The sequence below is a fragment of the Lynx rufus genome, unplaced genomic scaffold (assembly GCF_022079265.1).
Source record: "Lynx rufus isolate CCGP_SWC_20201006 ecotype Redwood Valley unplaced genomic scaffold, mLynRuf1.p SCAF_6, whole genome shotgun sequence".
NCBI classification, from domain to species: Eukaryota; Metazoa; Chordata; class Mammalia; order Carnivora; family Felidae; genus Lynx; species Lynx rufus.
In genome coordinates, this window is record NW_025814878.1 from 22,930,223 (window position 1) to 22,955,169 (window position 24,947).

General features: G+C 41.2%; 1 protein-coding gene across 1 annotated transcript in view; it reads left to right on the forward strand.

Annotated features, from left to right (window-relative positions):
* The window catches only part of MAP7 (microtubule associated protein 7), a 151,536-nt gene that overhangs the window by 85,694 nt on the left and 40,895 nt on the right, over positions 1-24,947 (forward strand). The window contains exons 2-5 of the mRNA XM_047102962.1: positions 3,131-3,226; positions 10,765-10,842; positions 24,185-24,348; positions 24,829-24,946. Coding sequence (XP_046958918.1) covers positions 3,131-3,226; positions 10,765-10,842; positions 24,185-24,348; positions 24,829-24,946 — 456 coding nt within the window. The remainder of the gene's footprint in view (positions 1-3,130; positions 3,227-10,764; positions 10,843-24,184; positions 24,349-24,828; position 24,947) is intronic.

Sequence of the window (24,947 nt, forward strand, 5' to 3'; positions counted from 1 at the left end):
GGACTAAACAGACCATTTTTTAAATTACTTTTATTTTACTAAATTAAATGTTGGTTTTTCATGCACATAAACATTTTTAAGATTTTAAATTTGTCTTGTTATAAACAGGACTCAGAGAGTCTTCTGGGATAGAATGAATAGGAAGTCTTCTGGAATAGAAATGAATTACTGAGATTCAGATAGTAATAAAGAGGGCAGGCAGATAGATGTTCAGCTGGAGCAGATCCAATGGAAGTCAGATGCAGATAGATGGGGATTTGAGTAACCAGACCTCCAGTTTGACAGAAATGTATTTTTTACATTTGAATTTCAAGATAATAAAGCAAGTATAGCCCTCCCTCCCCCACCCAGAAGAAGCTTTTTATTAGTTATTATTTGGAATAATCATGTGGACTGAACATGTGTTTCAGCCTTTTTAATCTCCTTCAGAGGAGACTCTTATGTAATATTCAGTTAGGATTGATGCCTATTGTCAGGACCTGGGGACATAGCAGATAGGCAATCACCAGAGAAAGATTAAATTATGTCAGATATAGTAAGGCAAGAAAGAAAGAAATACGTTTGAAATATATTCTAATCAAATCATTCTAAGTCCTTGTCAGTTAACTAAAAATAATAAATAGAAGATTCTTAAAAAGCTTACTAATTAAGGCTTTACTTCCTGAGTTCTGGAGGTAGCTATATAACAAAAAGAAAATTATAATCCTAGGACTCCAAGTATGTGTTGCATTCTGCTTCCTTCTGTTATGTTACTTAACAAGTAACTTATTTATGAGCAATTTTAATAAGATTAACTTGCAGAATAAGGAGAAAGATTGTTCTATACACAGTAAGCAACAAAGGTTCCAAATACAGTCATTTTTTTAAATTTTTTTTATTTTTAGAGGCTATCTCTAAAGATGTGAGACTAGAGGTCAAGACTGACCAGCATGGGTTTCACCTGCCACATGGTGATAACTGGCAACTAATTCTTGGCAAGTGGGATGAGAGGATATGTTGCAGCATTAAAGGAGCCAACCTACTTTCTGATTTCCCTTCCGGATCAGTGTCAGGGCCTGTGTGTCAACTATGTACAGTGTTGCTCTTTTCCAGTAGTAGATTGCCTGGTAAAATTTCTAGTAGCAAAGTCCTATCAGAAACCACTGAGTGAGGCCTTTTGCTATTTAATTTTTTGTTTGCTATCTGCTCATTTTTACTGTATCTTTACAGACCTTTCCTTGCAAATAAAGCAAAGGAAGCTTAATAAATAAAACTTCAGTCGATCAATATTTGTGTTTTAAGCTGTTATTTGAAGCAAACAGATCAAAACTGGGCGATTTTAAAAGAGTTGTATAAGATAATTTTACTATTTAGTCTTTGATCTTCCACAGCTAACACTATATGTAATTGAAAGAGAGCCACAAAAATTTGGTGCATTCCCCATGTAGATGTCAAAGGTAAATTTAGGGAATTTATTTTCTTAGTGATTTGTTTTTAATATACCTTGAGTATAGTTTTTAAATTTAGTCTTCTTGAAGCATAATTATTATAGCACCCTTTCAGTTTAAAAAATTCTTGGGCAAATAATTCTTGTTTTCTAGATAGTGTCAATTTCCTCAGCCTCATGGAGAGGGAGCTAACATGTAATATGTCAGGGGGCAAGGGCTGCAAACAAAGCAGGCTTAGGTGTGCCAGGTGATGAGTGGTAGAGGTGGTACTTTAAACAATTCAAGAATGGGGGGTGCCTGGGTGGCTCAGTCAGTTAGGCATCCAGCTCTTGATTTTGGCTCAGGTCATGACCTCACAGTTAGTGGGATCGAGCCTCACGTCAGGCTCTGCACTGACAGCACAAAGCCTACTTGGGATTCTCTATGTGCCCCTCCCGCCCTCAAAAATAAATAAATAAACTTTGAAAAAGTATAAACAATTCAGTAGAACTCTAATGTCATATGTGAGCAGAGACCCAGAAATCCACCTGCTTATTTGAGACAAGAACATTTCAAGTCCACTCAAAGGTCTGCGATGAACTGAGTATCACTAGAGCTGAGTAATTAAGAGGGAAGGTGGCACAAGGTAAAGGCCAGACCATATAGTACCTTCTGGAGACCATGGGTTTTACTCTGAGCAGAGTGGGAGCTGTTGGAGAGTTTTGAACAGAAGAGTGATGTGACTTGTGTTTTAATGGGATCACTCTGGCTGCTGAGATGAGAATAGACTAATGGGGGTCCGTGGGAGGATCGGGGAGACTGGGTAAGAGGATATTGCAACCACACAGGGAGGAAATGACCATAAAGGTAGCAGTAGAGGTGGCAAGATGTTTTGTAAGGTTGAGCCGGAAGAACTTACTAAACAGATTGAACGTGGGGAGTGATAGCAAGAGAGGAGTCAAGGATGAGTCCAGGGTTTGGGGTATGATCATGTGGAAGGATGGAATTGCCTTAATTGGTGGGGAAGACGGGGCAGTGCAGGTTTTAAGGCAGAGAGTAGGAGGCAGGGAAACTCACTGGCTTGGTTTTTGGCATGATTTGTATCTGAAACAGTAGCAGACATCCTTTAAATATCCTCTGAAAATACATTAAAGTAATATGGGTAAAGAAAAAAGAGCAATATATTTAAAGTATAGGATCTATACTTGATATAAGCAATTACCTGGTATTTCTCCTCTTCATTCCTTTCCTAGAATACATTTCCCTTAGTCTGTTTAATAATCTTTGTTATGGAACTTTTGTCAGAGGCTTTTTCAAAATCCTGGTAAATTATATCTCCTGGTTCCTTTCTGGTGACCTATATGTTCTTGGAATTTTGGCGGTTCCTAATGCATGAACTTTGTAAAAAGTAAGATCAGAGACTTTGGATAGCAGTCATGCCTCCACATGGTTGCTTTATGTATAAACTGGGACTACCAGGGTAAATGATTTCATGGACCCTTGAACTTGCCACTTCTATAGGATTGGTGGAGCCGTGGCCATTGATTTGGGGATGTGTCGTTACCACTGAATGGGCAAGAGTTGTAACGGCTTCGTCTTTTTATTTCCTGAATCTAGCCTAGTACCCAACACAAAGGTTAGCAGCAAACGTTGACTAGGTGAATGTTTCTGAATAAATTTTAAGAAACTAAATATGTCTTTTCTCTTTTGTCTCATTCATATAGCACCTGACAGCTACAAAGTGCATGATAAGAAAACCGCCTCCAACCGGCCCTCTGCTATTTCAGGACAAAATAGCAACTACTCAGGAAATAAACCAGGTACTATACATCGTGTTTGCTGTAGAAAAAAAGGTTGTCCCTAAAGCCTTAAGGCATTGCTAGAATTTAGGAGCTTGGTTCTGGTTCTGCTACCAAAAGACACACACTCATACTGGCCTGTATGAGTTTAAGTCAGAGAACCTCTTAAAGCCTCGATTTTTTCTATTTAAAATGGAGATTCAAATACATGCCCTGCTTATCTCTCAGAATCATTTTGACAGTCGGTGAGAATGATGTGTGTGGGTGCCTTGTTTACTGCCAAACAATGTATAAGAGGTAATCATTTTACTATTCTCTTTTGAAATGATGCATATGACACAATTTTTTTGTATCTATGTGCCCAGGTACATTATCGCATATCTTTTTTGTGACATTTTCAAAAACCATTTAAGGCAATCTTCACACATAGCAAAGCTGGTCTAGAATTATCTTTTTGTTCCCTATTCCCTGCAATGATTGTACACCTACACAGTAATTTCATTTAATAACCTGTGATTCATGGTCTGTTCCATTCAGTGATACAAAGAAGCAAAGAGTCTGTAAACATAAAGAGTTGAATAGACGATGAAGCTGCTTCCAGGTACCCAGCAGTCATTGAGTGGTCCTTGGGAGAGACCTATGTCCAGTATGGTGGTAAACAGTAAGAGGAGGGCAGAGGCCCAAGTGCACAACCCACGAGGGCATCGGAAACCTGCTTCAGGCAGCATCTGAGACTGAAGTCACTCAAGAACAGTGAGAATCAAGATGGAAATAACTCTTTCTAGTCTCAACGGAAACATTTTCCATTATACCTAGTTTTGTTGTAGGGGGTGGGGTCCATGTGGGAAAAGATCTTAACAGAGCAGATGAATCTGACTTGTCACTTAGAAGAAGGACAAATATTCAGTGCTGTTGCAGGTATTGCATGAGCAGCCCTTCACGGGAAATGATGTGTATGTAGGTTCAACGGAATTTTAATTAGCAGGCTGAGCTTCACCGTTTCATCAGTTTACCTTTTCGTCCATTCATTTATCCGCCAACCACTCAACCACCATCTACTCCTTATTGAGTACTTGTTTTGTGCCCAGGACCATGAGAGGCACAGAGTGAGCAAAACAGGATCCCTGTCCTCACAGGCCTTATTCTGGTAGACTTGTGTTCTTGTACTCAGGTGAGGATCCTTGTAGAAGCAGAGCCCTTTAGCATGAAAACCTCGTTTGTTTTACCGTAGGAATTAAACATAGCTGAATGGTAGGTGCTGTTGTCCCCTTGTTTTCCCCACCAACCATCACTTCTAATTTCTACCACTCTTTACTGTGGAGTTTATGCTTTTATGTCTTGATACCTTGTTTATTCATCTGGTGTTAGCACTATCTAAGCACTAAGGGATTTATTATTAAAAAAAAAACATAGGGGCGCCTGGGTGGCTCAGTCGGTTGAGCGACCGACCTCGGCTCAGGTCATGATCTCACGGTTTGTGAGTTCGAGCCCCGCATCGGGCTCTGTGCTGACAGCTCAGAGCCTGGACCCTGCTTCGGATTCTGTCTCTCCCTCTCTCTCTGCCCCTTCCCCGCTCATGCTCTGTCTCTCAAAAATGAAAAAACATTAGAAACAATTTTTTAATAAAAAAAAAAACATAATCCATACCCTCTGGTTGACAGTGTGATGGAGTAAACCAGTCTATGAATAGGTCATTCTAACACCAAATTTGCAGTGTGATAAGAAAGAGATGTAGAGTGCCTAGAGACTACAGAGGCCAAAAAAAAATCTTCCCACCTCAGACGGCCATCTCTTTATAGAGCCATTTGATTTATATTGCTAAAGTCAATGGGGTGCCTGGGTGGCTCAGTCGACTGAGCGTCCGACGTCGGCTCAGGTCATGATCTTGCGGTCCCTGAGTTCGAGCCCCGCGTCGGGCTCTGTGCTGACAGCTCACAGCCTGGAGCCTGCTTCAGATTCTGTGTCTCCCTCTCTCTCTGACCCTCCCCCATTCATGCTCTGTCTCTCTCTGTCTCAAAAATAAATAAACGTTAAAAAAAATTATATTGCTAAAGTCAAGTTAAATGAGGGAGACATTTCATTTTATATTATCTCTTTTTTTTTTCTTTAGTATAGTTGACACACAGTGTTACATTAGTTTCAGCTGTATCACATAGTGATTGGAAAACTCTACTAGTCATGCTATACTCACAAGTGTCGCTACCATCTGTTACCATACAACACTGTTACAGTATCATTGATTATATTCCCTTTTATCCCTGCGACTTCTTCCGTCTGTAACTGGAAGCCTGTATCTCCCACTCCCCTTGCCCATTTTGCCCATCCCCCCCCCGACCATTCAGATTAGACCTTTTAAGCATCATGTGTCTGCTTTCTTGTATATACAGATAAGCAGAGGTTCGTCAACGGGTCTCGTTTTTAAAACCACCATGTTATTTTCTTTAGTATCTCCAAAGGATGATATAAGAGATTTCATGTTGGATGGTGAGGCTTGAGTAAAACCTTTAATTTATGGGATACAAGTCATGGGAATGTCTGTCTAGAGCAGTTTATTAATTTTCATTCTCCAGAACTTGAAAAAACAGTAAAGTATGTGCTAAATTTTGGGATATTTTGAGTATTGCTCTCACCTGATATGGGCATCCTGACCAAATGATTTCTCAGAGTCTCTTTTATTTCAGTAAATTTTAGTTAAATGTCTTTCCCTCCTTTACCTTCTGATACTTAAAATTCATTGGAAAAGTCTAGAACATCTCTTTGATGTTAATAACATTCAGATTGTAATATTTTATCTTTAAAACATGTATGGAAGGCGCTTGTGGTTTATAAGTGTGAGCTCACAATGTCTCGTGTTCTCCAGAAAAGACCGGTATTCTCAGCTGTGAATACTTGGACCCAGACCAAAAGAGACCATTTGTAAAGTCATGGATCTGTCCATGTCTACAAAGTGGGAGCTGGCTCTTCAGGACTCCATCAGCTGCCTCCAAACAATCCAGAGTGTGACCTAATCAGAAGAGAACATTGTAGTCTCTTAATGCACTATACATACCTGAGAAAAGCAGAAACTCAAGTTCATTAAAAATTCCTCTTAATTTCTATCCCTTTATCACCCTCCACTACAAGTCTTTAAAAGAACCACTAAGAATTTCATTACTGTTTATAAATCATTTCCCTCACAGAGGAATGCAGGCCTTGGAATCTTTCAGGCCTTCCCTGGCTGCTACATCCTGCCATTGTAATGACTCTCCTGGTGCCATGATGTGCTCAAGAGCACGGACTGAGTGAGGGATGTGGCTTTAAGAACTAGCTCCAACACTTTGCTGTGCCGCCTTCCTTTTCACAGACGTTTCCCTCCACTTTCTGATTTGGAAAATAGGCCTAAGAACTCGTCGTTGAATGAATACATGCTCTGCTAACTCATGGAGCTAGTGTCAAGAATGAAACAATAATGTGTACGAAAGAGCTTTGTAAAATGCAAGCCCTGATGAAGTTATCTACCTTGTAAACAGTAGTTGTTCAGATTGAAGTCAAAGCTCTTGAGAAAGCCTTTTCAGAGCGAGTTGACTTTCTTGATCTGAGAGAGTCACTGAGTTCTAGTTTGTGGTCCAGGCTTCTACCTGTCATCGAAGACAGGATATCCACAGCACTCCCTGTCACACGTAAGAGTGCCCCAGTGTGGGCGGCTACCCCGCTCTTGAGTCCTCACAGGCAGGAGGTTGAGTGCAGAGCGCTCCTTGCTGCGAGCGGACTCACACAGACACTCTGTTGCTCTTACCATTTTGCCTTCTGACCATGTTAGGTCAATCAGGAAGCAGTGAGAAAGTTCATGCTATTCATTTACTTTCTGTACCTTGATTTCGTTCCCGGGAAAAGTGATAGGAGGATGGAGATGAGAGGGAGGCAAAGAATCACAGAAAATGCACTATTTACTTAGAATTATTCGATTAGATGTTGTCCTTTTTGGAAATCTATCTTTAAAGATATTTTTTTATCAGTTTTTGGTTATTAAAACTATAACTGCTAGCATTTATATTTTTTTTAAGTCTGTTATCAAATACAAGATAGCTGTTTGTTTGCCCCTATTGGTGCGTGTTTGTGGAAGTTTAAAGGCTCTGAAGATTAGCTAAGGTTGTTTGCTCATTCGTTCGATACTTACTGAATGTTCTCCTTTCTGCCAGGTGTAGTCCTGGGATTGGGAATAAGCCGTGAACAAAACCTACAAGGCTCTGTTCCTCCCCACCCCCGTTCATAGCCATCTTTTATCTGCCATAAGTATTATTGGCATCCTAGCACCAAAGTGACTCTCTCTTGATGTAATCAAAAGGATAGAAACAGTTTAAACTGAATGCCTTTTTCCCTCTACAATTTCACATTTGCTAATCCCAGGTTCCTAAACCAACCAGAATCATCTAGCATATCACAATCACTATGCCTTACTTCTTTACTTCCTCAAATCTGATCCCCTACTGAATAGTGATTATCATTTCAGCCCTGATCTCAAAGATCAGTGGGAATCATTGCACTTGTAAGCATTGGCCTTATTTATAGGGATTAACTGGTATATTTGTGCAACTCCGTATACGACCTTGTTTCTTATAAAGTGTGTGATCAGGCAGGATGCAGTTTGTTACATGTGATGAGCATAATCTTCATATGAAATGAGAGTATAGAAACCACCTCTTGCAAAAAAAAAAAAAAAACAAAAAAAGCACCTCTCACACTGCTGTTTTCCAAAAATGTATCTAAAAGGCAAGTATTACAGTTCATAATTGGGTTATATTGATAACCAGTTATTGATTGGGGGCTCTCAGAATTGGTTTGGGTAGAAGAGGGTACATGAGGGTAAGTGCATGTCCCATATGGTGTTATTAAAATCTTCTTTCAAAATTTTTTTAAAATTTTGCATGAAATTTGCACATACTTGAAAGTAAGCTAGCAACATCACATCCTTCATATCGGTAGATTGCCTGTGACAGAATTATAAATGCAATTCAAAGTAGTTAAATTCTTTTTTATGGACTTTCTGTAATGTGCTTACACGTCTTTTTTCAGTAAAGTTGATTTTTGAGTTTTACAGTTACATTTGTGAACAGGTACACCTCATTGTTTAAGGAATATTACTAAAGTGGTGAGTTAATCATTAGAGATCTAACTTCACTTTGACTTGTGCTTAGACAGCTCTTTTTTTCAAAATGCCATTTGTCGTGCTGTCATTTCTTTTCACCAAAAACAAATGACAGTAAAACACCCCTGTGTGTGGCCCTTAACAAAGTGCCTGAGCAGGAGCTCACATGCCCATTTTCAAACTTCAGAAGTAAACCTTTTGGGGCCAGGAGCAATATTTTCTTATATAAAAAATGCTTGAAATCTCATAAATAATAAGCAAATCTGATAAGTCATTATAATAATAAGTAGGACCTCCTGCGGGGTCCTTTTACCAGTTTTTAAAAATCATACTTTAAAACAACAAGGGTATAAAATGTCATCACTTAGTCTTGCTCATGATTCTCACTGCCAGGTTTATGCAGGCTCCCAAGGGGTCTTTGTACAGTTTTTATTTCCCCTAGATGTGCAAATTCTGTGCCATTTAGGAGGCCTTTGGGATATAAAGCCTTTAAATTTGTTGATGAAGTGCTACCATGCTGTCTACAGTATTGCACCAGTAAGTTTCTATTTTTAACATGAGATCTTAAAAGAATACTTCATTTTAAGAGAAGAGAAAATAAACCTGATTTTAAGGTCATTATCCTCATCAGCATTGTTATTATAATTTTGCTTTTTTATATAGTACCAAAGTGAGCCTATTAGTGTAGGTCTCTGCTGGGAAGCTCCCAACAGCGTCTCACTCCAAGTACAATCCAGAGTCCCTGCCAGGACCAACGAGCCCTGTGCCTTGGCCCTTGCGTATCTGGCCCCAGTGCTCTCTGATCTCGCTCCGTTCCAGGCTCTTCGATCTCCCCATTTCTTACACACATTAGGTGCTTGTGGCCACAGGGCCTTTGTGCCTGCTTTCCACCTCCTAGAACACCTGCACAGCTAGCTGTCCCTTCCATCAGGACTCTGCACGTGAAAGTTACGATCTCTTGTCTAAAATGCTTAAACATACCCTTCCTGCCATATCACAGTCCCCTTTCTTGTTGTCTCCTTAACATTTATCTCAATGCAACATTCAATATATTTTTCCCTTGTTTTCATTCTGTATCTCTTTTCTTTTAATTTTTTAAAATCTTTATTTATTTTTGAGAGAAAGAAAGAGAGACAGTGCAAGCAGAGGACGAACAGAGAGAGAGGGAGACACAGAATCCGAAGCAGGCTCCAGGCTCCAAGCTGTCAGCACAGAGCCAGATGCAGGGCTCGAACCCACGGACCATGAGATCATGACCTGAGCCAAAGTCAGACACTTAATTGACTGAGCCACTCAGGCACCCCTCATGCTCTATCTCTTTTTTATCCTTGTTATCAAGTTTCCCTGAGTAGAATGCAGTTCCCATGAGGGCAGAGATTTTTGTTTTTTGCTTTTTGTTTTCCTGACTGCTTTCTTTTCAGCACATAGAACAGTGCCTGGTGCATAGTTGATGTTCAGCGTGTGTTCAGTGAGTGAATTAATTTACTGAAGCTTGTGGGCGAGGCACCATACTAACACCATTTCAAGTATTTCATTGAATTCTTACAGTGATGTCAGATAGGTTCTATTTTTATTCCATTTTATAGGTAATAAATAAAAATCCATGAAACCCATGTCCTGCATAACTTGAGACGTAGAGAGGTAGGTATCTCAGCCAAATTTACATATTGAGTGAGACACAGAACAGGAAGTGAACTCTTGGGTGTGTGACTTCAAAGCTGGGCTTCTTACATCCAACTGGTGAACATCTATCAGTATTCACTGAATACTATATTCAGTAGAAATTCACTTAGGATTCTGTTTGCTGTTGAGGAACAGCCTTCTTAAAGCATAAAAATGATAGAAGTTCACTAGCTTAGGAACAACAAAGCATCGTATATATTGTTGGATAGAAACAGGCAAAAGGCTACAGTTATGTCATGTTTTTACATAATGGGTTTTTTGTTTTTTGGCTGTGTGTCTTTTTTTTCTTTTTAAAACTTTTCCCCCATTTTTGTGGAGGTAGAACTGACATACGCCACCCCGTACATCGAAGGTGTGTGGCATAATGATGTGACTTAACCTATATTGTGAAATGATCACCCACCCCAGTCAGGTCAGTTAACATCCATCATCTCCTATAGATATGGGGGTGGGAAAAAAAGGTGTTTTGTTTTGTTTTGTTTTTTCTCCTTGTGATGAGAAGTCTTAGGATATGTAATCCTATTCTCTTATGTAATGTCTTTGAACAGAAGAAAAAGACATTACATAAGAGAGTATATCTTGGCGTATATCAATGCTTGGAAGTTCTCAGAAAAACGATGTAATAATAAAGTGTATCACCGGAACTATAGCCATCTATGGTAATTGTTGTTAAGACGTCGTGATATTTTATCCATCGAATTTAGCAGTATCAGAAAATCTGCCCTTCTAACATGTTTGCTCTCCTTTTCAGACCCTCCTCCCGTGCTGCGGGTTGATGACCGGCAGCGGCTGGCCCGGGAGCGGCGCGAGGAGCGGGAGAAGCAGCTAGGTATCCATCCCCCAGCCCCCGTCCGGTCCTGCGGGGACGCCGCTGTGCAGATGTTGCTTTTCACCTCCGGGCTCAGGGACGCTTCCCGTTGAGCCAGTGGCCATCACTGTAACAACCATACGTGTCTTTACGAGTTGTACAGAGGGACGTGAAACACAACTTAGTATGTGATGGAAACATCGGGCTAAACTGTAAGCAGCAGTAAAGGCCAGGCCAGGATTGAGGTCGTTTTCACTTTGTTTCTCATAATCACGGTTTCATGTGGCACCTGAGAGAATGTAATTATAAGAGGCGTGAGGGCTCAGCTTACATTTTACAGCGTAAAAAAAAAGCAAACAAACCAAGGACAGTAAGCTTATGGTTCTTTTTTATGTGAGCAGTCACGAGCACACGCACTGCCAGGGCACTTCCTGCTTTCCGTGTGAAAAAACTGCTGCTGTTGAATCTATAGACAGAGGCTACCAGCACGCTGCCAGGAAAAAGGCAAAGCCTCCTGCTGAGCTGTCTGATTTTTCGCTTGTTACCTAAGGTCGTTGTGAAAGGTTAGCAGCTATGGTGCTGCCACGTAATCACCCGGAGAGCTGCGTCCTGACGACTGCCTTACCAGGAAGCCAAGATAAAGCGCTATTGTCTCCCAGAACTTTGAGCAAGGATGCCAGTGCCCACTCCCCCTTTACTTTGATGCCCATTTATGCAAAACTGCTAAAACAGGATACTGTCTTTACATCCCTTGGAAAGATGAAATGCCTGTCAGTGCATCTCAGTGTTTCCAGAATGTCTCTAATTTAAAACTAGAACTGACTGAGGTTGCCACCATGTTTCCAGGAGATGACCCATGACTTTTCTAGAGTTCCACTGCATTTTGTAAGAGTTCATGTTTCAGTTGGAGAAGAACCCGGCACCTGTCCCCCATCTTTTCTATCGCTCTTATTCACAACCCCAAATTTGGGAGATTCACTGCAAGCTGATTTTCAAGTCTGTTGACGTTATTTAATTCTTTCTCTCCCTTGCCATAATGGTCATGCGAGGTCAGTTGTTTTCCTGCCAAGGTCTTTTCAACACAGATTTCAGCAACGTGGTGGGAGGGAACGAGCTCTGCTGCTTTTCTGTGCCTCAACTTTCCACCCAGGCTTGAAGTGCCCTGTCCCTGATAGGCTTCCTGCAGGCTGGTGGGTTCCTGGAGGGCAGGGATGTGTGTGGCCATCAGGCTCGTGCTTTCCCAGAAGTACTCTGCAGCCTGGGTATCTTCCTCCTGCGAGCGATGCCCACCACTCCCTGATTCAGGTCGGCTTGACAAGTGGATCAGATCAGAGGAAATAGAGCCAGTGAAGCAGAAAGAGACTCCAGATAAGCAAAAAGAAGAAACTGCCCACTGCTCTGGGATGGCTGGTATTGCACTCTGTGTTTGGATCCATCCAAGGGTTAGCACTTGAACCCTCTCCTGTCTCTGCCTGCTCCAGCTGGGTCAGGTCTCACCCTATCAAATCTCTCCTTAGACTTGCAACGTGGATTTCTTTCTGTGTGAGAAGTAGCTCCATAGTGTCAGGAGACTACTCTGTTAACGATTTAAATCCCATTGCGAAGTAGCTTTTACACATTAACTCATATCTTTCTGTTTGAGTGTGTGTTTCAGAGCCAAGCACTGTTAGTTTTTTTGTGGAAAGCATGAACATGCTGGCCAAACAAAAATGATTTCACTTCTTATTCTATAAAGTTGTAAGATGTATAGCTTTGGGCTGCACACTCTGCAAGTTGCCTAGCTTTGTATATTGAGTGGCTCAATTTTTTTCTTTTTTTTTTTTAATTTTTTTTTTTTTAACATTTCTTTATTTTTGAGACAGAGAGAGACAGAGCATGAACAGGGGAGGGTCAGAGAGAGGGAGACACAGAATCTGAAATAGGCTCCAGGCTCTGAGCTGTCAGCCCAGAGCCCGATGCAGGGCTCAAACTCATGGACCGCGAGATCATGACCTGAGCCGAAGTCGGACGCCCAACCGACTGAGCCACCTAGGCGCCCCTCAATTTTTTTCTTAAGATGTAGACCCAATTTCAATTCATATCCACAGGACAGAACACGACTCATTAATTTATAAATTCAAAAACCTTATTTGCCAGGTACTGTGTTCAAAAGACAAGGAGAGATTAAGACCCAACATTCCAGGGCTAGTTGTAGTGTAGGGGGACGGGGGATAAACCCACAGCAATTATAATAGGAGGTGGTATTGAAAGGGTGTCACGTGCCACTGGAGATTCCCACTAGAGGATGTAGAGGTGCTATCCCGGAAGATACAAGAGGCAGAGACTGTAGAACAATGATACAGGGATAGGCGGGAAAAGGTATTTGCTAAGAGTCTGACCCATCATGCTCCTTAGATTATATGATATGGGTGAAAGTCATTTTCAGATGGTTGTATTATCCTGTTACTACAACTTGACTTTTTTGGTGAGGTAGCACATAACATACATAGTTTTTCTTCTTATCCCGTCCGTGTTCAATAAATATCATGGCTTCCTTAATTCTGATCTTTTTGTTGTTGAAAATCATAATTTTAATGAAGTGTATCAGTCCTATATTTAATGAAATATATCAGTCCTTTTATTTTTTATTGGCATTAATTGCATTTTCTTTCTAGATTGTAAACAGTGACTTTTTGCCTAATTTTTTCCATTTAAGCCATCATAGCAGCAACTAAATCTCGAGAGACTCTCTTCAGCCTTCATAAATCTACCTGTAAGCATACATGTGCGCACACATACATACGTTTGTAAAAGAGTCCTCTAAAACCTAGCATCAAACTTAAATTATGCCTTACAATATATAAGGATTTTTTAAAAATCTTAAGTGCTAAAAATCAAAGGGCACACCTGAGCAACCATCTTTAAACTGTGCTTTGCAAAAACTATAATGACAGTAGAATGTTAAAAAAGAAGGGGTGAGGGGCTGTCACATAATAACAGATCTCTGGAATGTGGTAGCACCAACTGTTACCAAGCTTTCAAACTTTAAAGCTTTTCAAGTTAAAAAAAAAAAAAAAAAAGAAAAGAAATGGAATACATTCCATAAGTTCCAACAAAGCAAAGTTTAAAATGATTGGTCATTCAGCCTGATTATTCACTGTTAGATGTGGGTTGAAATTGACATTGAAATCGTTAAAGACTTTTGTTTTAATCCATGTTTTTAAAAAAGCAAGGTAGAGAGGGAGAATAAAGGTCTTTTTGTTTTGGGTGGCATGTCATGTTTGTACTATTTTGCAAACAGGGAGGACCTATTAATAACTTTCTGTGGGTTAAATCTCTGAGTCATGCTTTAATGCTTTTATGGTAGGATTATGTCATGTGCCTTGTTCTTTCTACATTATCCTTCAATTTATAACATAAAGCCAGGTGTAATTCTTCATGTTTGGGACTGTTCTGTCCATTTGGTTGAGCACACGTACTCTGAAAGCTTTATTTTTCTGTCTTAAAAGCTTTATACATGAAAGATCTCCTCAACCACTCTGTTTCCTCTGATTCTGTTCAGGCCATTCCTTCAAACTCCCCTCTCTTGACTTCTGCATCTTTTTCACCATCTCTCCTCTAAGCTGTAATTTTGTATTTTCCCAAGGGGAAAAGAAATTCATTTGTTCTCATTGGTTTCAACTCTCCTTTTTTGATGATAAGAGTTCTTCACGTTCAGCAGCTCATAAGGCTGTGGATGCTTCCCCCCCCCCCACCCCTTACCTGAACCTCAGCTTCTGTATAACTAGCTTGTTTGTCAACTTTCATTCCCAAACTGACTCCTCTAGGTGATTCTTGTGTCCTGATCAATTGCACCAATATCTTTCTGGCCCTAAGAAATCATTTCTTTCAGCTCTTTTTGGTACGTGTGCTATTGCTGGAGGCACTGGCATCTTTCTGAGTACCAGTCTTAGCTGTTGGATCTTTTGCATAATAACACATTTTTCTCTTCCTTGGTGGCCCAGTGCTGGGCACTACTAGTCTGCACCTCAGGCCACTTGTAGTTATCAGTGGTTAGCCAGACTCAGCCTGGTCTTCAAGCTGGAGCGTCAGCCATCTCAAGCCTAGTATGTAGGTGGAAGTTGCCATGTTCTCTCTGTCCCTCAATCCAGTTAGTCATGAGACTAGCTGATGCTGTCCTCAAAATGAATCTCAGATCCATGCCTTTAAATTTGCTGCCTGTGCTATTATCCTAGTCCAGGCCTTCATAAACTTGTGTCTTAATCACCAAAATCATCTCATAGATGTTATTTCTCCAGCTGTGTCACAGTTAGCACCACCCCCTCTTTTTGAAGACTTCCTGGTCTTCATTGGCTTTTCCTGTTTTGGAAATTCCATCATTTTCTCATTCTGTATTATCTTTTGCATAACATCATATTTTTGCTAGCATTCTAATGCTGTTGTTTTTTAATGTTTATTTATTTTGAGAGGGAGAGAGAGAGCATGAGCAGGGGAGAGGCAGACAGAGAAGGAGAGACAGAATCCCAAGCAGGATCTGCGCTGTGAGCACAGAGCCCCACACAGGGCTTGAACTCACAGACCAGGAGATGATGACCTGAGCCAAAATCAAGAGGTGCTTAACTGACTAAGCCACCCAGGTGCCCCGTTCTTTTTTGTTTTTTTAATTTTTTTAAATATTTATTTATTTTGAGAGAGAAGGAGACAGATTGTAAGTGGGGGAGGAGCAGAGACGGAGGGAGGCAGAGACTCTGACGCAGGCTCCACGCTCTGAGCTGTCCACACAGAGCCTGACGCAGGGCTCGAACTCACGAACTGCAAGATCATGACCTGAGCCAAAGTCAGATGCTTAACAGACTGAGCCACCCAGGCACTCCTGGGTACCCCATTCTAATGCTGTTTTATGCTCTAATGAACTTTTCCTAGTTGGATTTTATATAACTTCCTGGTTGCATATATTTTAAACTTTTAAAGGCTGTGACCATAGTTTTCTAATTCTTTGTATCCCAATACGTGGCACAGTACTAATTTTAAAACAGACATATAGTAAATATTTGCTGATGTTCCTTACTCTGTGGTCTTTCATGAAATACTAATAATAAATAACAGTGGGCCAAACAACATTCTACTCTGCATTATCACATTAGTAGCAAATGAGCACCGTGGTTGTACTTTTTGTGTGGATCTGCCATAATTGCTAATGTAAGCTATTTTATAGAATATTTATTTTATTTTTACATCATGATAAGTTAGCTTGAGAGAAGAACTGAGAGAATCTAGAAAGATGGAATAGATAGATTTTCCTTCTGCCATAGCAGCTATTTAAGCATGTCTTTGATATGTCTTTGGTATTACTGTCAACATCCAAGCATGCATATATATTTTACTTACTTGTTTATGGTCTGTCTGCCCCCACTGGGATATAAGCTCCACGAGAGAAAGAATTTGTGTCATTTTGTCATTTTTTTTAAGTTTGTTTGTTTATTTTTGAGGTGGGGGGAGGGGCAGAGAGAGAGAATCCCAACTCATGAACCGTGAGATCGTGACCTGAGCGTCAAGAGTCTGACACTTCACTGACTGAGCCACTCAGGCGCCCCATTTTGTCATTTCTGTAGCCCAGTACATATTAACAGTGCCTGGAAGCATTGGACTGTTGATGCTCAACCGTTGTTGTTGAATGTTCAACGAATGGTAAGCATATGCATGTTAACGTAAATAGAGGTGAATGCAGCAAGTGTACTGCGAATGAGTTAAGGCATCACCCGCTTACCAGGTAATACCTACCCTTCTAATAGTTCAGTGAGACAAGTCTTAGATTCTTATTCTTAACCATTTTCTCAGAGGAACAAGGATACAGAGGTCATCTATACAATACTTGTGCCTTAAAACTATTTGGTTTTCAAATTTGCTATAAAACTGATAGCGTTACAATATGTTGACAGATTCAAGAGAGCACTTACAGAGATGTCTAGCAGGCGAATAGTCTTCTGCACTTGGGGAAATACAGCGTTCCCCTTTCTGAAGATGATACAGGTTAAGTTTGAAATCAGCATGAATAGTGTCACATTCCCAACTGGGGCTTTCTGGCGTTCTATGACATCATGAAAGATTATCAGAGAATTGTATGATTGATTCAGGTAGCTCGTGAAGAAAAATGTGAGCTTAGAAAACCTATCATTCAAGTTATTCATAGTAGTTTTGTAGCTAAGTTCAAAGCTGTACAAGAGATCTATCATACTATAATATTGTTAGAAATCATGAAGATAATATGGAAAAGATTTGTGGGGGGGGCCCTGAGTGGCTCAGTAAGCATCCAACTCTTGATGTTGGCTCAGGTCATGATCTCGTGGTTTGTGAGACCCAGCTTCACATCGGGCTCTGTGCTGAGAGCGTCGAGCCTTGGGGTTCTCTCTCTGCCTCTTTCTCTGTCTCTGTCTTCTCTCTCTCTCAAAATAAATACATAAATATTTAAAAAATAATAATAGAAAATAAAAGAAGCTTTTGACCTTCAAACAAACATCAGTCGACTTATATTTGAGTTTTTTTCTGTAGGTAATTTTATTCGACTTCTTTGCCCTTCCAGTCATAGCTTTGTATTTTGCCTTTTTTTTTTTTTTTTTTAACCTCCCTGATCTCAGTGTGTTGTGAACGCAGGGACAGCACTGTTAGTAAGAGCATAGTCAAAAGATGAACAGTCATTTCAGCCTGACTTGAATGTTCATCTCAAAAACGTTGATGGGGGATTAGGATTAATTAGTAAACAACCAATAATGCTGTACCCAGTAGAGTCAGATGCAAAGCTGCCCCTGATCTCATACTTCACTTTATTCCATTAGCACAGTCGGTGGTTTTGACAAGACTATCCACAAAAAGACATGTATGAATTTTGGGACAGCAGTCTTCCTAATCCAAATTGCTACTGGGCAGAACTTTGACAGATCTGTGGCTAATCTTGGCATCTAGTCTCTGAAGTGGTCACTTAATGAATGTAGTGTACAAAAGCCCGTAAGGCTGTCTGGCAGGCTGTGAACAGCTAAGGGATCTGGATACACGTTAGTGGGAGGGATATGGATGTGAGCACATACCACAGCAGCTATATCATGAGTCAAGCTCAGGACTGGCAAGAATAAATGCTTGTTGCAGGATGGATTTGGTAACGCAGAGGCTGAAGCTCTAACATAAAACAAATGAATCATTGTGACTAAGCAGCCATTATTTGTTTCTCCAGAACTGACTTTGCCTTTGAGGCTGAAGATTAAAAGATCTTAAAATCTGAAAAGTGAGGGGCCTTGTAAATAGATGATGATAAAGGCTAAGAGTGATATGAGAAGATCGGGCTCTTCACATTGGATGGCCAACTTGTCCCCAATACAGAGCAGGAGTCTAGTCCCTGGGAGGTGTTGCACATCACGCCCTTCCACATAATGGCTCATTGTTTGCTTGTAGAGTCAGACAGTCCAGGGATTGAATTCCAGTTCCACCTCTGACTTATTGTGAGACATCAGGCATGTGACGTCACTTCTCTGTGTCTCAGACTTCTTATAATAAGGTTAATAGCAGTGTCTACCTCACTGAGTGGCTGTGAAGATAATACCTGTGAATCACTTGGTGTCAGCACAAAGTGAGCTGAAGACATCTCACCGAGGTGAAAAAATGAGGGTGGCAGACCATGTGATTCCACAGATACTGATTTAGATGCCTGGGATTGGAGAAGCCTCATGTTTCCCGGCTGGGGGAGACAGAGAGAGAGGGTTGTTTGTGTCTCCTGGTCCAGCAGGGTAGGGCTCAGTAGACCTGCCAGGTGAGGAGGATGGCAACATTTTTTAAGGAGTAAAGAGGATTTGGGGTAAGGTGGTAACTAACTAAAAGATTCCAAGGACATCAGTTGATCTGTGTGCTTTAGCACAACCCCCACTTACTTTAGCAGAGGCTGAACACGCCTTGAAGCCTGGCCCTGAAGATAGAAAGTCATGGATAGTATTGCATTCTTCTATCAAAAGTCCTTCAGCCCATGTATAAGGAGGGCTCTTGGGTCTTCCACAGGTATAAACTGCTCCCCCAGCCTCTCAGTCCCATTTAGTTTTCTACGGTGTGCAGGGAGGAAGGCCCCTCAGGGGCGGGAGACCTGATTGTAATTACACACAGCTCCTCAAAGAGAAAAACAAAAATTGAGTCCTGGGAGTTAATTGGAAAAGATCTTGGAGATCATTTTGTACATACCCTCTAATTTAGAAGTCAGGTAGGTTGGCTAATTTTCCCAAAGTCACGCAAAATTAGTAGCAGAATCAAAGCCTGAACTCAGATATTAGCACTTGTCATCTTCTGATTCTTTATGATATTCCTGGCTATGCTGGTACCCGGTGTTAGCAGGCACCGAGTCATATCCTTCCATAGCTTAATATGAAACCAACACAGCAGTTCTGTAGGTTTCAGAGATGACGTGATAACATGGCTCTACTCTCTGAATGTCACATTTTTCTTTTTGTCATATGGTAGTGACACCTGTACTTACACAGATGTAAGCCTGTTCAGGACCAGACTGCAGGGTGCCTAGGTGGCTCAGCCGGTTGAGCGTCCGACTTCGGCTCAGGTCATGATCTCAGGGCTCATGAGTTCGAGCCCCACATCAGGCTCTGTGCTGACAGCTCGGAGCCTGGAGCCTGCTTTGGATTCTGTGTCCCTCTCTCCCTGCCTCTCTCCTGCTTGTACTCTGTCTCTTCTTTTCTCTCAAAAGTAAATAAACATTAAAAAAAAAAAAAAAGGACCAGGCCGGGCACTAGATTGTTGAGTGACTAGAGCAGGGAGTCCATCCAGCCCACGAGTGTGCTGTCTGAGTAGTTGGTCCTACCTGTGTTCTTCCCATCAGCTGCATTCCCTCTGGGGCAGCAGGGCAGGAATCGGTCTGCTTGTCATAAAGATTCGCTCATGTTAATTATCTGTATGTATTGAGCTCCTGCTGTGTGTTGGCCCTGGGCTGAGCACTCCGCATGTCACCCTGAGCCCACCGAGACCCTGTCAGGAAAATGGCACTATGGCAGCTTGAGGAAATGAGACCACAGAAGTCATCACTTGCTCAGTGGCGGATGAATGGTAAATGGCAGGCCTGGGGGTGGACTCCCAGTCCTGTGAGCCCTGAGCCTGTGCTTTATCCGCTACAGGACTTTGCCTATCATTTTTGAATTCCTTTTAGTACAAGAGTCACTGTGTGTTTCTAAATGGAGTCCAAAATGATGGTGGGTTTCTCCTTTATGTGTCGCTGTCATACTGTTAATAGTGTCCCCTTTGCATGGCACTGATATATTGTTAGTGTCATTAAAGTATGATCCCGGTAGCAGCAGCTCAGGGGTGGAACTGATTTATCAATGGCCAGTGTTTCAGGGGCTTCAGTCGGTTTTCATTTTATTTTATGTTCTGATACCCAGAATCCAGGGAAAAATTAGAACTTCATGAGAATAAAGGTTAATAATACTATGATTCTTTTTTTGTACATGCTGTTCTTTTACAGAGCTGCCTCTATGAAATGAGTGATTGTTAATGACTTAAATGTGAAGAAATTGTTGTACTCATCTGCTCAGGCTGCCATGACGAAATACCGTAGACTGGGGGGCTTAAACAGCAGATACTTATTTTCTTACCATTTGGGACACTGGAAAGTCCAAGATTAAGGTTCTGGCAGGGTTCACTTTCTGGTGAGACCCCTCTTCTGGCTTGCAGATGTCTGCTTTCTTCTCATGCGGTCTTTCCTCTGAGCATGAAGAGAGAGGGAGAGTGAGCTCTCTGGTGTTTCTTTTTATAAGAATCACTAAACCTATTGGGTCAGGGCCTCACCCTTATGACCTCATTTATTTATTTATTTGTTTAAAAAAATCTATTTGTTATTTATTTTGAGGGAGAGAGCATGTACACGGGGGACAGGGGCAGAGAGAAAGGAAGAGAAAGAATCCCAAGCAGACTCTGAGATGTCAACGCGGAGCCTGACACGGAGCTCAGTCTCACCAACCATGAGATCGTGACCTGAGCCGCAATCAAGAGTCAGAAGCTTAACCGACTGAGCCACCCAGGCGCTCCCCTTATGACCTCATTTAAACAGGATTACCTTCTATAGGCCCTGTCTCCAAATATAGTCACATTGAGCATTAAGGCTTCAACATGTGAATTTAGGGGTGGGGGTGGGACAGAGAAGGGCAAGTTCAGTCCATAGCAGTTGTTGATTGTTTTCTTGTGTTCAAATCTCTCATTTCTGAAGGAGAAAATACAAGACTTTGACATTACTTATCATTTACACAGTGTTTTAAATAAGTAAATTAAATGAACTTTCATAGAATAAATTAACTTCTACTTCTCATTAAATAATTGAAATATTTTATGTGCTGTCCTTCAGTGTAAAAGATACATGATCTGTACTTGGTAATATTGCTAACGCTCACCAACAGAGTCTACAATAATACAAAAGTGTCGTTTGCTCTTTCACCATCGTTTGCCCCGTTCTCTTTGTAACTGTTTAAAGGCAAGGTAATAGGATCTCCACTTCCTGCTAGAAAATAGAAGTAGAACTCAATTAGAGCTCAATGGATAAGGAAATATTATTCCTTAAAAAGATTATTTCAGGTAAAATTAATTACTTTTTATAACCTCTAGCCCTCTAGTGATTTATAGCACAACCTTAAGCACTACCTTTGATTTTCTGAATTGAAATCATAGTGATGATGATGATGATGATGATGACGACGACAGATTTGGCAATAATCGCTAATATTTGTTGAATGCTTAATAATGTTTAATAATAACATACCCTAAAACTATGTTAAGTGTAGTTCTTCTTTTACTCCTTACAGGAAACCCATGGGGAAGGTCCTATATTTAGCCACAGTTTACCCTGACAAAAGTGAGGCATTGGGAGATTAAGTAACTTGCCCAAGACCACACAGTTATGGGTGAATGAATCAGGAAGTAGTGCCCAGTGAATCAGGAAGTAATTATTAAGACTTTTAGATATGTTCAAGTTGTGAAAAGCACTATGGTGAATGAGGGGAAGGGGGGAAAGCAGAGAAAACCTTTGCTACCTAGAAATCAGAATAGAAGAAATGCCGAAGTTTGTGGTAGATGTTGTAAGAGCAGCATTGACACCCCCCACCCCCCAGAAGAGCTGAAGCTCCTGCAGAAGACCTTGAGGGCAGTGTTCCTCCAAATGCCATCAGTAGACCACTTGGGACCACCTAGAATCTCTTGGGAGGCAGTTTTCTGGGCCCCATCCTAGAATTAATAAATATGAATATGAGGGTTGGAGCCCAGGAATTTGCATTTTAACTACTATCCCCCCAACACACACATACACACGTACCCCCTTCCAGAGGTGATCCTGAAATACATTGTAAGACCCCTGCCTTAAAGGACGGATCTGTTGGAATTAACAATGATGGCAGCTTTCTCAACAGGGAAAGAGATGGAAGCAAAGAGATGCAAGAAGCATGGGTTATTTGGGAGGTGCAAGAAGGAAACAGGACTAATTAGAAGTAAGAGGCTCTTCTGGAAAGCAATGCAGAATAAGGCCACATAAGGATATTAAGGCCAAGTTTAGGTAGGACTTTAGAAATCAGTGGAGTTTCAGTTAAGTGAGAAAATAACCACAAATACTCATGAGCGAGAAAATAGCCTGATGAAAAACATGACTTAAGGAAAATTACCTGTGAATTGATAAATTCTTATTTTACAAATATATCTTACCCGTTTTAAAAAATATTTTCTTAGGGGCACCTGGGTGGCGCAGTCGGTTAAGCGTCCGACTTCAGCCAGGTCACGATCTCGCGGTCCGTGAGTTCGAGCCCCGCGTCAGGCTCTGGGCTGATGGCTCGGAGCCTGGAGCCTGTTTCCGATTCTGTGTCTCCCTGTCTCTCTGCCCCTCCCCCGTTCATGCTCTGTCTCTCTCTGTCCCAAAAATAAATAAACGTTGAAAAAAAAAAATTTAAAATAAAAAAAAAATATTTTCTTAATATTTCATAAGCATTTTTTCTTGTTTTGTCTTTTGGCTTCTGGGACATCTTATAGGAAAAGACAAGATGACATTCATAAATATCCTCAAAGAATCTGAAGTTTTCCTCAACATGGGGTATAAAAGTCAAAGACTATATAGTTTGAAAGCCAAGAGTTAAGAAATAGATGGGTCTTACTGCCTGTATCCAGGCTTCAAGGTATAAAGCTATTTCTTTTTTCTGCCTGAGACCCTTACCCATTGCCTGTGGGAGTATAAATTGGTGTGACTTCCACAGAGGACAGTGTGAGAGTATCTATCAAAATGTGAAGTGTAGGGGCACCTGGGTGGCTCAGTCGGTTGAGCGTCTAACTTCAGCTCAGGTCATGATCTCACAGCTCGTGAGTTTGAGCCCCGCGTTGGACTCTGTGCTGACAACTCAGAGCCTGGAGCCTGTTTCAGATTCTGTGTCTCCCTCTTTCTCTGACCCTCCCCTGTTCATGCTGTCTCTCTGTCTCAAAAATAAATAAATGTTAAAAAAAATTTTTTTAAATAACATTTTAACTTATATGCCATTCAGTATCCTCAGGGTTTATGCTCTAAATTTTGTTTGGACTCTTTTACCTACTGTGTTAATAGATCATATTAAAGATAGGTTTATCACAGCTCAAGGAAGCATCATACTAAAAAAAAAAAAAAAGTTTTGTTGGCTATGTGTTCCCCTAAAATGAGGAAGGTAGGAACATGGATATGTAAAGGAGAAAAGAAGCATTCCATCACTGAACAATATTTTTTGAATTGTTTATTTTCATTCAGGCTGTGATAGTAAGTCTTATCTAACCACAGCGTGAGCGTCTCAGACACCAGATCTGCTTACTTAGTCCCTCACGTCACTTAGGTGACTCAGTGTGATAAATCCATGAGGCATTTAATGTGTCTTTTATCAACCATCGATTCTGGGGATTTTGTCCCAAATTCTTTTAATGTTTTCAGAGAACCAGTGCTTTGTTGAAACAAATGTAGTCACAGGCTTTTGATCTGGAGGATGATCCCATTTTTTCAGAGAGAGAGAGAGAGAGAGAGATGGATGGTGCCATTGGTTTTGTCAGTAGTCAGAATTGAGACCAGAGCATGTGATGTATGCATTACTCTGTTGTAATAATATACCAAACTACAGGACTGTAGGGGATTCCCAAAAAGTAGAATTCAGTGCATCTTCTTCTTGGACCTCATTGTCAGCATACTAAATTATGCTATAAATTAACAGTGGTACTTTTTCCTGAAAATGTGAGGAAAGCAAAGGCCAGGCTTGGTAAAGACAAAACCAAAGAACTCCTACCTGTTCCTGTGGGCTGTTTGTACAGTCCTGCCTGTTTAAGTTTTAAACCAGCCTATATTTCCCTTGTTTTTCTCCTGAAGCTGCGAGAGAAATCATCTGGTTAGAAAGGGAAGAGCGAGCCCGGCAGCACTATGAAAAGCACCTGGAAGAGCGGAAGAAGAAGCTGGAAGAGCAGAGGCTGAAGGAGGAGCGGAGGAGGGCTGCTGTGGAGGAAAAGCGGAGGCAGAGACTGGAGGAAGACAAAGTAAGACGCCGCCCCGGGAAGTACACAGGAGATTTGTCTGTTTCAGAAATGCAACACATTTACTATGAAACCTTCCATTAAGGTGCTGGGGTGCATAGCAGAATTAAGGAATCAGTTTTATAGATAGTCACAGCTTCTAGGGAGGTTGGGGTATGGAAGGCAGGTCCCAAATGGCGTGATTGTTGCAGTTACTTCCCTAGAAACTTTAAAAGCCCAGGTGTCTGGTCTTCGAGCTATAACTTATTTATGTTCAGTTCGCCCATATGAAAGTATTGAGACGCTTTATCACCTGGGACCTGATGATTTCAGTAACCATCCCAAGTTGGTAACTCCTCCCACCCTAAGATAAGGCGTCAAAGTTAGGAAGTAGGAGTACTAAGGTAAAGATTTCAGTGGTGCCTTCCTCCATTCTGCCTTAAGTTGAAGAAGCCTCAAGCAACCAGGTTGAATCTAATCTTCCACTCCTCTGCTTCATTTGAGGAACGCCATGAAGCTGTTGTACGGCGTACAATGGAAAGGAGCCAGAAGCCAAGACAGAAGCATAACCGCTGGTCATGGGGAGGCTCTCTCCATGGGAGCCCCAGCATCCACAGTGCAGG